General features: G+C 37.1%; 1 protein-coding gene and 1 non-coding gene across 2 annotated transcripts; one reads left to right on the top strand and one right to left on the bottom strand.

Moving 5' to 3' along the window:
* The first annotated feature begins 5,352 nt into the window (after positions 1–5,352).
* On the top strand, positions 5,353–9,448 carry LOX4 (PLAT/LH2 domain-containing lipoxygenase family protein). Its single transcript, XM_079044919.1, has 7 exons — positions 5,353–6,057; positions 6,202–6,482; positions 6,757–6,994; positions 7,103–7,438; positions 7,516–7,709; positions 7,824–8,389; positions 8,520–9,448. The coding sequence occupies exons 1-7, from the start codon at positions 5,688–5,690 to the stop codon at positions 9,274–9,276; spliced, it is 2,742 nt and encodes a 913-aa protein (XP_078901045.1). The 5' UTR covers positions 5,353–5,687; the 3' UTR covers positions 9,277–9,448.
* A 4,306-nt stretch (positions 9,449–13,754) lies between these two features.
* TRNAS-GCU (transfer RNA serine (anticodon GCU)) lies at positions 13,755–13,836 on the bottom strand. The gene has a single exon. It is a non-coding gene; the product is annotated as a tRNA-Ser (tRNA).
* Positions 13,837–16,437: the final 2,601 nt, after the last annotated feature.

Below are 16,437 nucleotides of genomic sequence, written 5' to 3'. Positions count from 1 at the left end.
ATCTCCTGACTTCCCATGGTAGCAAATAGGCTTCGAAATTCTCATCTAGAAGTATATTGCTTGATTTGATGTCACGATGAAGGATACGGGGTCGCAAGATTGGTGTAGATACGCGAGTCCTTTAATTGCGCCTTGTGCGATTCGGAGAAACTGAGGTTAAAATTTCAAGGATCAGACAAGTTTTTGTGTGTGTTTATTTTGCTTCATTTCTGGCCTATCTATTTATTGCATTTGGGTTCCCCACTCCATCAGTAGCACATAACTAATCAGTTTGGGCTATATGATTCCCGCTTCAAGATTGCATTTGGGCAAAAAAATTTAAGGCTTGGTGATGCAATCAAGGTGTTTCTTTTTCTGCCCGCCAAGTGTTTGATAAAATGCCTAAATGAGTTTTTCAAGTGTTGTTGCCAATTTTCGACTCAAGCTGATGTAGAGACTCTATCCGGTGTGGGTTCCATTGTGCACACTCCAGCCTTTTGTTGGAGTGTCACTTTTTCTTTTGGGTTAGTGCTTCTAATTTCGGGTCTCACCTTGAGGCTTAAATAAACTTTATTTGTTGGTTTATGGCGTCCTGTCATTCCTTTGAGAGCGGGGCTTGACCGTGTCCTTTTCGGGGGTTTCACTGTTGCCCAAATGGTATTGTAGGAAGTAAAGGGATTTCCCGTATGATATCTCATCTCAAGAGCTTACACCTCCATTCAGATGAACGTAGAGCTGTGTTACGGGAGGCTATTACTTCTGACATTGGATTGTTTATGTCTGTGGCAGCAACTTTGAAGGAGTTTGGTCAATGGATATGTGGGGATTGCATGAAGCTTCATGCCCTGAGTCGTTCATGTCACCACCCGTGTGGCTTGATTAAGTTTATTGACGGGGCAGATGACATGAGCATGCATATTGTTGACATTCCAAAGCCGCTACCCAATGAACCGGAAGCCGACCTCAATGATGGGTTGGTGATGGATGCTCAACTACTTGATCGTGTTTTTAAGCTGCCTATCACCACTGTCAAAAGCATCCCTCATAACTGTCGTATGGCTTTCTCTCAGGCTTTGAAAGCAGCCCTTTCCAAGGTGGTTGCTCATCCTGGATCCGTTGAAGCGTGGGTTGCTTTGTTAATTCTTCCTAGGTGTACTCTTCAGGTGTTCAGGCCCAAGAATAAGCAAGAAAGTAGGTCTGGCAACAGGAAGTCTTTGCAACATCGTAATATCTTGAGCGCTTTAGCTACTTGGGGGACTGAAGACGGTATCGCCAAGCTAGTTAAAAACTTAGTTAACAATGCAAGACTGGAGCAACAAGATAAAAAAGAAGAGTACATTCAGGAGAAAAGAACACCGGGCAGCACCAATGTCAGACAATGTCTTCGTAAGGTTGCCGATGGACATTTTACAGCAGCAGTGAAAGTTTTATGTTCTTCGGGGGTTGCTCCATTTGGGGGTGATACCACGAAGGCATTGGAGGATAAACATCCATACAAGCCACCGCCTTCCATGCCCAACACCATATTTTCAGAACCTCCCCTGGTAGTGGATGTTGACAATGTCCTTGGGGGAATTAAATCCTTCCCTAAAGGTACCTCGTGTGGGAGGGACGGGTTGAGAGCTCAACACATTTTAGATGCCCTTTGTGGAGAAGGTTCGGCTATAGCCAAAGACCTCCTACATGCTATTACTTCTGTGGTTAATCTATGCCTAGGGGGAACATGCCCTTCGAGCTTGGCAGAATTTGTTGCCTCTGCTCCTCTCACGCCGCTCTTAAAACCTGACAAGGGAATACGACCTATTGCAGTAGGTACTATATGGAGACGTTTGGTTTCCAAGTTGGCCATGAAAGGGGTTGGTATAGACATGGCCAAATATCTCAATGATTTTCAGTTCGGAGTCGGGGTGTCGGGTGGCGCTGAGGCCGTTTTACATAGCGCCAATAGGTTGTTGAGTGAGCGTCACGATGACAAATCTCTCTCCATGCTTACCGTGGACTTCTCTAATGCCTTTAACCTTGTTGATAGATCCACATTACTTCATGAGGTCAGATTGAGGTGTCCCTCTATTTCCTTGTGGGTAGAATTACTATATGGTCAAGCAGCAAGGTTATATCTAGGCAACACACATATTCGGTCTTCTACTGGGGTTCAACAAGGAGACCCCTTGGGACCACTTCTCTTTGCCATTGTGTTGCACCCGCTCTTGCATAAGATTAGAGACAATTGCAAGCTTCTTCTCCATGCATGGTACTTGGATGATGGCACACTTATCGGAGATTCGGAGGAGGTGGCCCTCGTGTGATAGTAGGAAGTTACGGGAGGGGCTATTCCCGGCGGACATCGGGAGGCCGCCTTTGGGGGTGAAACTTCTTGGGGGAGCTGTTAGTAGAGATGCTAGTTTCATTCGCAGCTTAGCCATAAAGAGAGCCGAAAACGCTGTGAATTTGATGTGCCTTCTTCCACAATTGTCTGACCCCCAGAGTGAGCTCCTTCTTCTTCGGTCTTGTATGGGTATTGCTAAGCTTTTCTTTGGGTTGTGGACGTGCCAACCCGTTCACATGGAGGAGGCGGCAATATTCTTTGACAATGGATTGCGCGGGGCGATTGAGGACATTGTGGTTTGTGAGGGCCCTTTCTTTGGTGACATACAATGGCGAATTGCTTCCTTACCCATTAGGTTTGGGGGTTTGGGTTTATACTCGGCAGTAGAGGCTACCTCCTATGCTTTTGTTGCCTCAAGGGCCCAATCTTGGGTATTGCAAGACCACATCTTACGGGATAGCGGTATACATGGTATGGATTCTGATTATGATTGTGCCTTGGCATCCCTTCGCAACAAGCTTGCAGATTTTGACCTTAACAAGTTTACTACTAAAGACACCGCCCCCCCCCCCCTAAATCCCAGAAACACTGGCGAGTGCCCTTTTTCGTAAAATTGTCCAAGATATAGAAGTGCATCTCGACATGACGGCTCGGCAGAAAGCGGTTTTCCAGTGCTTACGTGCACCACATGCTCATGATTTTCTTCTGGCTATCCCTATAGATGGGCTTGGCCAACACATGTCTCCCGTGGAGTATCGTACTATTCTCAAATATCGACTCATGATTCCCATATTCCCAGCTGACGAGATATATCCTGTGTGTCGCAAGGCATGTTTGGACTCTTTTGGAGAGCATGCAGTTCACTGTAAAGAACTCCCGGGGTTCAAATACAGGCACGATATGGTTAGGGATGTTTTGTTTGACATATTTAAGCGTGTCGGGGTTTCCGCTAAGAAAGAGGCACCTGTTAATTTCTTGACTGACCCGACAGAAGGAAGGTCAACCCTCAGACCGGCTGACATTTTGATTTTTGGATGGGTCGGAGGGAAACACGCATGTGTGGATCTTACAGGGGTATCCCCTCTCGTGGGCCTGAGGGCGGGGGGTTTCACGGCGGGACATGCTGCTTTAAAAGCAGCTAGAGGCAAAGTCACCAAACATGAGAAGTCGTGCATGGAAAATCAACACGTGTTCATACCATTTGCATTTTATACGTTTGGTTTCCTCGCACCGGATGCGGTAGAGCTTCTTAAAAGAGTACAACGAATTATGCATAGTAATGTTATATCCCCTAGATCTTCGGATGTAGTCTTTAAAAGAATTAGTTTTACCATTCAAAAAGGCTTAGCGGCAGGGGCAGAACACAGACGCTAACACTAGGGGGACCGAAATCACACTCGACAACAAAATTATATGAAACATCTTAATTTGCTTCAAAGTTTTAACATATAAAAAAACTAAACCAAATAATTAACTTATAACAAAATAAACTAAATAATTAAGAACCAATAAAATGTATTGATAGGTTTTCTTTTTCAAATTATGATTTCAAAAACTTAAGAGGCAAAATAGTTAACCAAAATAGGTGATACAAGCATAAATAGTAAATAAATTAATCATACATTTACTTCCGATATTAAAAAGCATAAATACATTATTATTTAATTGAAATAGCTTAGACTTGATCGTACATAACTAACTAATTTCAAATATATGGACAAAAGATAAATAATAAATATAGTTATAATAGATGGCTTATTATGAATATATATATGAATGCTAAATAACAAATGTAATAAATGTTGGTAGTGGATCACAGTATTCTTTAACTATTTGCTTTCTCAATACTTATGGCATGAGAGAGGGAAAGTACAACTTACAATCTTATTAGCATTACCATCGTTTTCGTGAAGCTCTTGACCAGGAAGAGCAAAAAACTGTGCTTTTGATTGACCATGAGACTTCACAAACGAGTAGGCAAGGACCTGACACGAAGATGACTGTGATAGAGCAACTGAGCAAGGGCGTTGCAACAGTGTTGTCGCTGTAGGCATACTTTCTTTCTCCGGCAAGGCGGCGGCCATTATCACAGTGTTTTTAATCTTCTGTTTCTATTTCTACTTATTGTTAGTATTATTTTATGTGAGTCTTATCTTCCATTTTTCCCTTATTAACGGGTTCCCCCCCCCCATTTTTTTAGCAAATCTTCCACGTTTTTAGCCACATATCTTTCTCCGTTTTAGTTGTAACCATATTGACAGCTTGTGTCCTTGTTTCCAAAAGGGCCAATGGTAGATGTATATGTATAATTTTCGTGTTCAAACAAAATATTGATATTGCAAACCTAATTGGTATTTAGTAACCTAAAAAGCAGGGGGGTCATGGCCCCCTCTGTCCCCTTAAAGCATCCGCCCATGCTTGGCGGCACAGCTTGTTGTCCGTTTGCCATCTCACTCATTGTACGATAACAATTAAAATAGATAATTAAACTTAAAAAAAAAAAAAAAAAAAAAAAAAAAAAAAAAAAAAACTATATAAAGACAAACCTATACTATCCAAATATAAACAAATAACCAACTCATCACATACAAGTATAACGAATGTAAGATACTTACTCTTGTAATCTAAGTATTTCATATTCATAAATACCTTTGTATGCAATACCATAACACGTGATCATTTACCTTTGTACGCTACACTTCACTCAAAATAATAACTTAACTTTCACATAGTATTTTTAGGATACTCCTAACCCCTTCTTTCAGGTTCACTTCACAAGTGATACTGACAATGCTAGTTACCCCAAGCCCAACTAACCTTGGCATGGAGATATAGGGTGATGTTTTGTCAACATCACTTGTGTTTAAAACCGTATTATTTTACTTTTCCTATAAGGTAAGGACTCACATGCATCTTTTAGCGGAATAGGGTTTTAATTAGCATTTTTGTGAAACACAAGGACAAAAATGGGTCCATTCAAATTCTTCCCCACTCTCCACGCACCTTCATCGGCCGCGTTTTGACTCGCAAAACCAGAAACTCGGTTTGACAAGAAATGTTTTTACTCCCCAAATCAGACCACCGATCTTCCAGTCTTCCTCACATATATATGAATGAAGACGAGAAAACGATGGAGCGGAATAACTACGAGAAAGCGATCACAAATTCAAAAGTGTTAAACGTGGAGTGTGTGCGCAGTAGACTGACATGACTGGCCGGTGATTTAGTCATCATCTCCACTTTTCTCATTCTTTTGTGTGTATATATACGTTGGACCCCCAAAACATATTCTTTCATAACCACCAAACTCTGTTTTTCCCAATTTGTCTCCGTTGATTAAGAAAACCCACTTCAGTTTCATCCGGAATAAACTGGAATTAAGATGGCACTGGTAAAAGAAATCACCGGGTGTTCTATAGTGGAGAAGTCATCATTTCTTGGTCACCAGAGTCGGGTTCAATTTTCTGTAAACCCTGTTAGGTTTCCGCTTGATAAAACGAGGTCGAGGTCAAGTAGGTTGAAGAAAGGTGTTAGAACAACGAGTCCGGCGGTGGTGGCGGCAATCAGTGAAGATTTGGTCAAAATTGTGAGAATTGAAAAACCGGTCACGTTTAAGGTGAGAGCTGTGTTGACTGTTAGGAACAAGAACAAGGAGGATTTTAACGAGACAGTTTTGAGGAAAATAGATGCTTTTACCGATCAGATCGGGAGAAACGTTGTTTTGGAGCTTTACAGCAACGATATTGATCCAAGTAAGCCAACTGTTCGATGATATGCCTCTGTGAATCTTATCATTTTAACGATTAACAAAGAATGTTCTCGAATTGGGTTTTTCATTCTCTCTTGCTAGATTACGTTATTAACTTTCTAATCTTTTTCTTTTTTTGATCTTGAAGAAACAAGAGCTCCAAAGAAGAGCAAAGAAGCTGCGATTAAAGATTGGTCAAAGAAATCGAATCTAAAAACTGAAAGAGTTAATTACACCGCTGATATCTTGGTGGATTCAGAATTCGGAATTCCTGGAGCAATCGCCATTACCAATAAGCACCAAAGCGAGTTCTTCTTAGAGACTATCACCATTGAAGGATTTGCATGTGGTCCTGTTCATTTCCCCTGTAATTCTTGGGTTCAATCCACCAAAGATCATCCAAAACCCAGAATTTTCTTCTCTAATCAGGTAAATTCAAAGACTTTTCCCACATTCCTACTCAAATCTTGATTATTTTAGGTCGTTATTACTCAACTTGTAAACACCAGCAGCCAAAGAATCCTAAAATAAATCAAGAAAGTCAAGATTCAAACTTTCAAAGTCAAACCTTAAATTTCCATCAGATAACAGATAACTTATCATAATTTGAATATTCCCTGGTCTTTAAAAAATACCCAATTTGGATTCAAAGTCTTTCGCTTTCATTAATCAAAATTATAACATTCTTTTTTCCTATTTGCAGCCATATCTGCCTAATGAAACTCCATTAGGATTAAAGTCTTTAAGAGACAAAGAGCTTAAAGATTTAAGAGGTGATGGAGATGGAATCAGAAAGTTGTCAGATCGAATCTATGATTACGATGTTTATAACGATTTGGGAAATCCCGATAGAGGAAATGACTATATTAGGCCTTCACTTGGAGGTGATAAAATCCCTTATCCAAGAAGATGCCGAACTGGACGTGTACCTAGTGATACTGGTATATTTATTTATATAAATATAAATATAAATTTTATGGTTATATTCATTTGATATATAATATGATTGTGTATAAACTTATATATATTTTATGATTTATTATTTATAGATATTAAAGCTGAAAGTCGTGTGGAGAAGCCATTACCGATGTATGTTCCAAGAGATGAACAATTTGAGGAGTCAAAAGCAAATGCATTTTCAACAGGGAGATTAAAAGCTGTGTTACATAATTTATTGCCATCAATAGTGGCAAGTATTTCTAAAAAACACGACTTTAAAGGGTTTTCACAGATCGATAGTCTTTATAGTGAAGGAGTCCTTTTAAAATTAGGGCTTCAAGATGATCTCTTGAAGAAGCTTCCATTGCCTAATTTGGTCACCAGGTTGCAAGAATCTAGCCAAGGTGGTGGCCTTTTAAAATATGATACCCCAAAGATTCTTTCAAGTAAGTTTATAAATTACAGATTTATGATTATATTTTTTTAAAAAAAATGGAAATTTATGAATGATTATGATTTTCAGAGGATAGATTTGCTTGGTTGCGTGACGATGAATTCGCCCGACAAACACTTGCGGGGGTTAACCCGGTCAGTATAGAAAAGCTACAGGCTTTTCCACCTGTCTGCAGACTTGACCCTGACAAATATGGCCCGCAACAGTCTGTTCTTCGGGAAGAACATATTGCGGGCCATCTTGATGGAATGACAGTACAACAGGTAACATTTTTTATATTATTTAGAATTAAAGATAATAATTATTAAAAAAAAAAAAAACTAAAATGTTTCTTTCATACTATTAACGTACAATTATTTTGAATGATATTATAACAGGCAATTGAAGAAAATAAGCTCTTCATAATCGATTACCATGACATATACCTACCATTTCTCGATCGAATAAATGCACTCGATGGACGTAAAGCATATGCAACACGCACAATCTTCTACCTAAATTCATCAGGCACACTCATGCCAATTGCAATCGAGCTCAGCCTTCCACAAGCATTACCTGGTTCAGAGTCGAAGCAAGTAGTCACTCCGCCAGTTGACGCCACCGGAAACTGGATGTGGCAGCTAGCCAAAGCTCATGTCTGCTCAAATGACGCCGGCGTCCACCAACTCGTGCACCACTGGTTACGAACACATGCGGCTATGGAACCATTCATATTAGCTGCACACAGACAGCTGAGCGCGATGCACCCTGTCTACAAGCTTCTAGATCCTCACATGAGATACACGCTTGAAATCAATGCATTAGCTCGCCAGAATTTGATCAACGCTGATGGCGTCATTGAATCCTGCTTTACTCCCGGACGTTATTGTATGGAGATTAGTGCCGCTGCTTATAAGAATTGGCGTTTCGATTTAGAAGGTCTTCCGGAAGATCTCATTAGAAGGTAAACAATCGATTTATCTTATCCCCTTTTCGATTCGCAATTTCTGTTTAATTACTCTTCATCCGACCTAAATAGGTGATTTTGGATTCGCAATTTCTGTTCATCTGACCTAAATTGGTGATTTCTACAGAGGTATGGCTGTTCGTGATTCAAGTAAGCCACATGGGTTGAAGCTTTTGATCGAGGATTATCCGTATGCTTCCGATGGGCTTTTGATTTGGGAAGCTATCGAAAACTGGGTTAGAACTTACGTTAACAGATATTACCCAGATTCCGCTCAGATCTGCAACGACAGGGAGCTACAAGCGTGGTACGCAGAGTCAATCAACGTAGGTCACGCCGATCTCCGCCACGAGAACTGGTGGCCGACGTTAGCCACAACAGACGACCTTACATCCATTCTGACAACCATCATCTGGCTCGCGTCGGCACAACATGCGGCTCTCAACTTCGGTCAGTACCCATACGGTGGCTACGTTCCAAACCGGCCGCCGCTAATGCGGCGGTTGATTCCCGATGAAAACGACCCGGAATACAAAAGCTTCCTTGACGACCCACAGAGGTACTTCCTATCGGCGTTACCGAGTTTGCTACAGTCAACAAAATACATGGCGGTGGTGGACACGCTGTCTACTCACTCGCCCGATGAGGAGTACATCGGAGAAAGACAACAGAGGTCGACGTGGTCCGGCGACGCCGAGATTGTGGAAGCGTTTTATGGGTTTACGGCGGAGATTCAGCGGATTGAAAAGGAAATTGAGAGAAGGAACAGTGACACGTGTCTAAAGAATAGATGTGGTGCTGGGGTTTTGCCATATGAACTGCTTGTACCCAGTTCAGAGCCTGGGGTTACATGCAGAGGTGTTCCAAATAGTGTGTCGATATGAATTTTTAGGCTCGTATTTTTTGAAAATAGTATAGAAAGTATTATTTTTGTTTATTAAAAATGTAATATTGTAATGTATATCAATGTTCTTAGATGCACGTTCTGGGTGCATGTAACATGTAAAATTGTGGTTAAATTCTTAAATAAATGGTCAATGGTTTAAATTATACAAAGCCAAAAGTGAATGGGTTGACTTGGGTTGTGGGTATCTTTGGAAAAGCCAGCCGTAACATAGAAATTAGTAGCTGGAAAATACAAACAAATTAGTAGCAGTTGAAAAGTAGAGATTTTAAACTTTTATTTGTATAAAATTGTTCCATCAAAATGATTATAATAACTTTCAAAAAATAAAAAATGACATAAAGCATAAAATGTGATATTGTCAAACATATTATTAGAGGTTCGCATCAGGTCGAAAAAGAATCATTCTAAACTGGTTGAATATCGGTTTGCTATGAACTCATGAACTAGACTTAGGACTGAATATAAAATAACTTTTCAGAAAAAATTAAAAATGATATTGATTTTGGTTTTATTGTCGGAGAATAATGTATTATAACCCGTGAGAACCACATTTATAAAATTAATTAAAATTTCATAATAAAAACTTAAAACTATTAACCAATTATTTCAAATAAATTAGTTTAAATATATTATTAATTAAAAGACATTTTTTTTAATTATATAAAATTATAATTGTTGATTTAAATAAATACATGAAACTATATCACTTTATAATACAAATTAATTTTATTTTATTTTTTATTATAATGTTATTAATTTAGTGTAATTATAGTGTTTGAAACTTTAAATTTGAAATGAAGAATCGAAGAAATCAATTATTAACTTAATGTAATTAGAATGAAAAATTTAAAATTTAAAATTTAAAATGAAAAATTAATAAGTTGACATGTGACATGATAGGTGACATATAATATTAATGAAGATTTATATAATTGTGACATTTGTTAAAAGAAGAATAAACTTATTCATTTATTATAACAGGGATAGTTTTATATTTTTAGTCGATAGTAAAACTGCGATAGTAAAACAGAAAGAGTGTCTTATATATGCATATTTAACCAGAGTTCCTAATTAAACGACAATGTAAAACGATGTGATTATAAAATATTAATCATCTAGGAGTAGTCTTTGGGATTTGTTGAATAAAGTAATCATTAATTTATTGTTTTTGGTATCATATTATCGTTAATAAACTAATCTGAATGTTTTCATTGCACAAAATAACTGAGTTTTTTACCAAAACATGGTAAACGTAAAAAATATTTACAAATATAGGGTACTTTGAAACTTATTTACCAAAATGTGGTAAATATTTGTGGACCCGACATTTATTAAAATTTTATATTAAACTAATAAGAGGAAAATGATAAGCTATTCCCTCCGTCTGCTTCTCTTATATGATGCACTCGTCGTCTTTTCTTTGTTACCATCGGAGCATTATCAGATGAAGCACGTGAAGAGTTGATGGAAGTTACACAATGCAACACTCCTCCACGCACAACCAGGCGGTCCCTATATACACCTGTGATGAACCTCGCCTCCCTCCTTAGTGCCGGAGATGGCCCAACCACTAACTTGTACCATCGATAAACCTCGTCTTCCCCTTAGACCAAGGAAACCATCTCCTCCCGACGCACCACCTATGAGCCCATGAATACCTCTATCTTCTGCTAAATACATAAAGAAACAGGAAACCTCTCTGTTGGTTGAGTACGTTGTGCTTCAGGAGATGGAAAGAAACGTCATCTCCATCACCGGCAGGAGATGGCTGCATTTTTTTCTTTTTATTTTTCCTAATAAAAATGTGGTCCATTGTTGTTTTGTGATGTCCATATAAGGAATGTTCTTACGTAAACCTTCAGTCTGAATTGTAGAATTATGAACTAGGAGAGAGCTGTTGCTCCTATAATACTACTCTTAAAGAATTCTTAGTCCTTCCATTAGCCCTTGGTAGTGCTTTTGTTTGATATTATAAAATTAGTTTGAGGATTCTAAATTTGTATTCAACTAATTGGATTTTGTGGCCGGAAAAAATGGCGTTGCCGGAAATAATGGTGGTGGCCTGAATATCCCGGAAACAATGGTAATATTGGTGTTGCTAAAATTGAAATCAATCTATGCTTACACCATTTCACTCTCCAAACCTAGAATTAACCCGATAAGTGTCAGTCCACGTTCCGAAACTGGAATAGAAAATAGGAGCCACCGTTGATAAGCACAAGAGATTGTTCATTTCTTAGTTCTTTTCTAGATAATCACCAACGAACAAATACACACATTCATGAACCCTCCCACCTATGTAGTGTTGCCGACGACGAGTCCATGTCAAAGCTCATGCCTTTCTTTTTGACCGGATATAATTGATTTTCATTTTTCTTTTATAAAAAAGTTGAGTCTATATATATAAAAATATCTTTTACCATGTTTTTGTAAATAAATTTGAAATCACGAGTATTTGGTAATTATTTTTTAAAAATGCTATCCTTGTGTAGAAAACTCCAAAATAACTTTGCTCAACACTTTTGGATAGATTTACTTGTTTGTTATATTTTGGTATCTCGTAAACTGTAATATTCTAACACTAAAAAATAATTTACATATTAATAGCAGATATAAGTTATTCCATGAACCTTTTTTTTAAAAGAAAATGTAAGTTGACTTGAATAAGTAATCTCAAACAATCCCTCAAATATTATTGATGATTTACATTAATTAAGTAATATAATTAAACTTTAATAAAAGTAACAAAATGGATATACTTGTGAAAATAAAATAATATCGGTACAAATATTTATTCTTCATAGTAAAAAGTAAATGCAAATATATTTAATAATAATAGTGTTGAATGGTATACATTCCGGCCAATAGATAAGGCATACATTCGCCGCATATATTATATTATCATTACCTATCAAAAATCAATAATGTATGAGAATAAGTCATATATAATAGTAATACGTGGTATATACTACTGGCATGTCATATAATTGTCTAATGCATGTATTGTGTCCTAAGTCTATTAACATGTTTGATATGACACGTAATAATGACACTAGCATTAGTAATAGTATGTAATTATGTGTAATTGATTAACAATAGTTAGTCATATGTAAAATAATGTCTATATACGATGTTTGATCCTTAGGAAATAAAAAGAACGAAATTTTATGAAATGAGTTTATTGTTAAATTTATTTGTTGAAGTTTTTTAAATGTTGAATATGATCATCTATCAAAAATATCATCATTCAATAAGTAGACGAGTATCATTCAAAAAGACATCATATACTCTCTTGTTTATTGTTATTTGAAATTTTATATTATGTTATTTGAAATATTTGAACCTTGAATGGTATATACATTCCGGCCACATGAGCATCACCTCTCTACCATTGAGAGAGAGAGAGAGAAAGAGTTTGTGTGGCTGAGGCCATGCCCATTGACCGCAACATCATCTCGACGTCACTGAGTGGTGGTGTGCACGTTGTGTTTAGGCGCCACATCACCACCACCGCCTCAGGTGTAGTGTAAAAACATAGACTAAGATACGAGTTTATTCCCTACATTATGCATGTTTCATTTCTTGCACGTGTGGTAACCAAAACTCGTTTTTGTTACAAACGAGGATACTAACATTATTTAGAAAATTATGTAAAATCCCAATTAAAATTATTATTTTGCCCTCATCTCCATCTCCTTCGTAATAGAACCTATACTCAAGCAAAGTTCAACTGATAATTAAACTATAACTAAAACAAAATCATGATCTATAATGAAAACCCCACAAAATCAAAATCCTTTATATATACTGTACACATATGTTTTGAGGAAATAAGAAGTTTTTGCACTAGGATCAATGCAATTGATGTCCATTTCAATGAAAATGTAATTTGATGTAAAATCACTAGAAACCAACCATTCCCATTGGAGCTGCAACTTAAAGTGGCAGCAGAAACTTGCAATTGCTTGTCGTTGAACTTCATGGGACCTATGTTGGATCAGAGTTCAAGAGCAAATAGATTCAAGAAAGAATTGTTGATAACCTTGAGATATATCAAAATAAGCAATTTCATTTCAGCATCATAAAAATGCTTCCAGTTTGATTGATGATCAATAAAGAGAATTTACAAAAATTTAACCAACCCATAAAATATGAAAGATTCTGGATAAAATTCTAATAAGTCTAATGTAAATAACAAGAAAACATCAACCTGATTTGTATAGAGATAAATACAAGACAAACAACCGAAAAAGAGCAGCTTCCTAAATCTCTGAAAGATCGTTGTATCTAACTGCAAAGACAAAAAATCAACAGCTGTAAAAACAATGGAAGATGAATAATTGGTTTCTCCAAAAAGTTTGATTTGTTATGGGTTGTAAGCGAAAAGGATGAAAGATAACTTTTGACATGCAGGAAGGAAACTCGTAATTTTCTTATTAATAGCAACAAAAAAAACGACGCCTGAGAGATTCGAACTCTCGCGGGGAAACCCCATGTACTTAGCAGGCACACGCCTTAACCACTCGGCCAAAGCGTCAAGACGTTGATAAGCGCATATTGTCTATATATAAATACTAAATATCGGTTTGATAGTTTCAAATGATGAAATTTGATCTTTAACTAGCAGGAATAAGTGGCGCCCTTGGCGCTGGGTTGGATCACCATTGCGTAAATGTCGATAAAATTTTATTTTTTTTGATGAAAGAACATACATTCACCTCCCGAACCAAAAAAGCCAAAAGAGGTGGGGATCTACATGCATGACACAGGTCAAAAGAGACAAGATAAATTCTAAGATAGTCAATTAGTAGTGTTGGCTTCTACAATTCCCCAACGTGTATCAACCATAACTTCATCAACATTAATTGACTTTAGTGTTCTTATGTAATTTAATAGATTATCAGGATCAATTAGCTCACACTCTATATCAATGATTCCAACTGAAATTCATATATAAAAATGTAATCTGATATGTGTTTTCATAAATTATTGACAACAAATTGAAATGATTGGAAACTTTGAAGGATTGGAATGGAACTGAAGCAAGTGGTTTTCTTATACCTGTAACATTCTTTCTCATTCCAAACAGATAACCACAAGACACCCCTCTCTCAGTTTTTGTATATATCTATTAAGAAATATGAATTATAAGTGAAATTATTAATTAATATAGAGATATCACTCATTTTTAGTGATCATTAACCTGTTCTGCTGCCAGAACAACTAGACACCCAAGTGAAGTGTGAGCTATACCTATGAGCGTTCATCTGAATCGACCTGTTAGACCACTTGTCGTCATTAATAATGCTATAAAATATTAGGAAATTTCTTTAGATACATATATGGCTACCCTTTGATAACCGAACCCGAGACTTTGATTCGGAAACAAATTTCTGAAAATCATTTACATAAGATATGTTAAACCAAGTCACAAACTTTCAAATCAATTACTATGGTTTTATATATATCTTATCTATTGACAAATCTTTTATCTCGAATCTTCAAAAGTTAAACTGTCAATGTGATTATATCATACCTGTCCTTATTTCAGCAATGATCACATAGGGGGAAATTGTTGAAAAATGTTTTTGTATGTGACCTTGTATGTGACCATCACTGAAATAAGACGAACTTTTTTTTATTATCTAACAAATATTATCAGTTATTTCAGGTTGCATGAATGCGTGATGAAAACGGAAAATACGAAAACGTGCGAAAGACGGAAAACGCATAAACGAGAAAATTTAGCTGTGCGACTAAACAGTTTCAACAATATATATATATATATATATATATATATATATATATATATATATATATATATATATATACACACACACACATATATGTACATATATATGTACTATGTATATATATGTATATATGTATGTTGTATGTTAAAAAGTCAACAATGTGGAAGTAGTCAACAAGGAATAGTCAACAAAGCAATGGAAATGTGAAGCAAAACCCACACCCACGTTTTTGCCTCCTACTCTACCACAACTTGCAGCCAACTCTTTCACTTAAACTCAAGTGCATGAAGATATTTCTTACTCATATATGTATATGTGAGTTTGTATGTATGATAAGAGTGTGTTCATTTGTAATCTTGTAACACTTCTTACAAACACCAATTACTCCCAAGAACATCACCAATCTTCATCTTCTTCAAGAACAAAGACAAATCCCTGGAGAAAATGAAGAACACCAAGATCAAACAACAATGAAGTGAAGAACATCAAGATCATCAACAATGAAATGAAGAACACCATCAACCATCTTCATCTTCTTCATTGAAACTCAAGGTTCTTCATCTTCACTACCTTTGTTCATCACACCATACACCACCAAACACTTTCCTTACATCAAAACACCAAAACACAACCATGAAACACCCCAAAACCTTCTGCATCAAGATCAACCACAAAACTCATCACTATTCATCATCATCTTCATAGAAATTTCACCACCATCACGACCTTATATCAACCTCCTTCCAACCTCTAAACAACCTTAAAAACATCCTCAAAACACCATAACACCATTACTTTAGCCAAAACATCACAAACAAAACTTACCTTCAAATCACAAAAATCCCAAAATTGACAGCTACGTGAACACGCCCCGTGTTCAGCATGCCTTATATCAGACACGCCCCGTGTACCCCTCTGTTTGCATCTGTACATCAACACGCACCGTGTTTAAAACAAGCCTAAAATCAACACGCCCCGTGTTCAACATCATCATCAAGGAAACCCTCCAAAACTCTCCTAAACCTTCCTACACGACCCGTGTCACTTATGCCTTATCATACACGACCCGTGTGCATGTTTTTACCCAGAAACACCTCAAATACAAATACATAAACTCATGTATTTTGTACCCTTTTGTAAACAACTTGTTTTACATAAAACCGAGCTTTGAATGAACTCTTTGTTACTTATCAAACACCGAATTGATCTTTGAACAAATATCGACCAGTCGTTCCAAGAGTCCCAATATCGATTAGTCGTTCAAAGAGTCCCAATATAGACCAGTCGCTCCAAGAGTCCCAATATCGACCAGTCATTCCAAGAGTTCAAATATCGACCAGTCGTTCCATCAGTCCAGTTCAGTCAATTTATTGACGAACCTACTT

This window comes from Lactuca virosa, chromosome 4 (assembly GCF_052849685.1).
Source record: "Lactuca virosa cultivar CGN04683 chromosome 4, Lactuca_virosa_CGN04683_v6, whole genome shotgun sequence".
NCBI classification, from domain to species: Eukaryota; Viridiplantae; Streptophyta; class Magnoliopsida; order Asterales; family Asteraceae; genus Lactuca; species Lactuca virosa.
The sequence above is the reverse complement of the archived record's forward strand: the minus strand, read 5'-3'. Positions and strand labels throughout refer to the sequence as shown.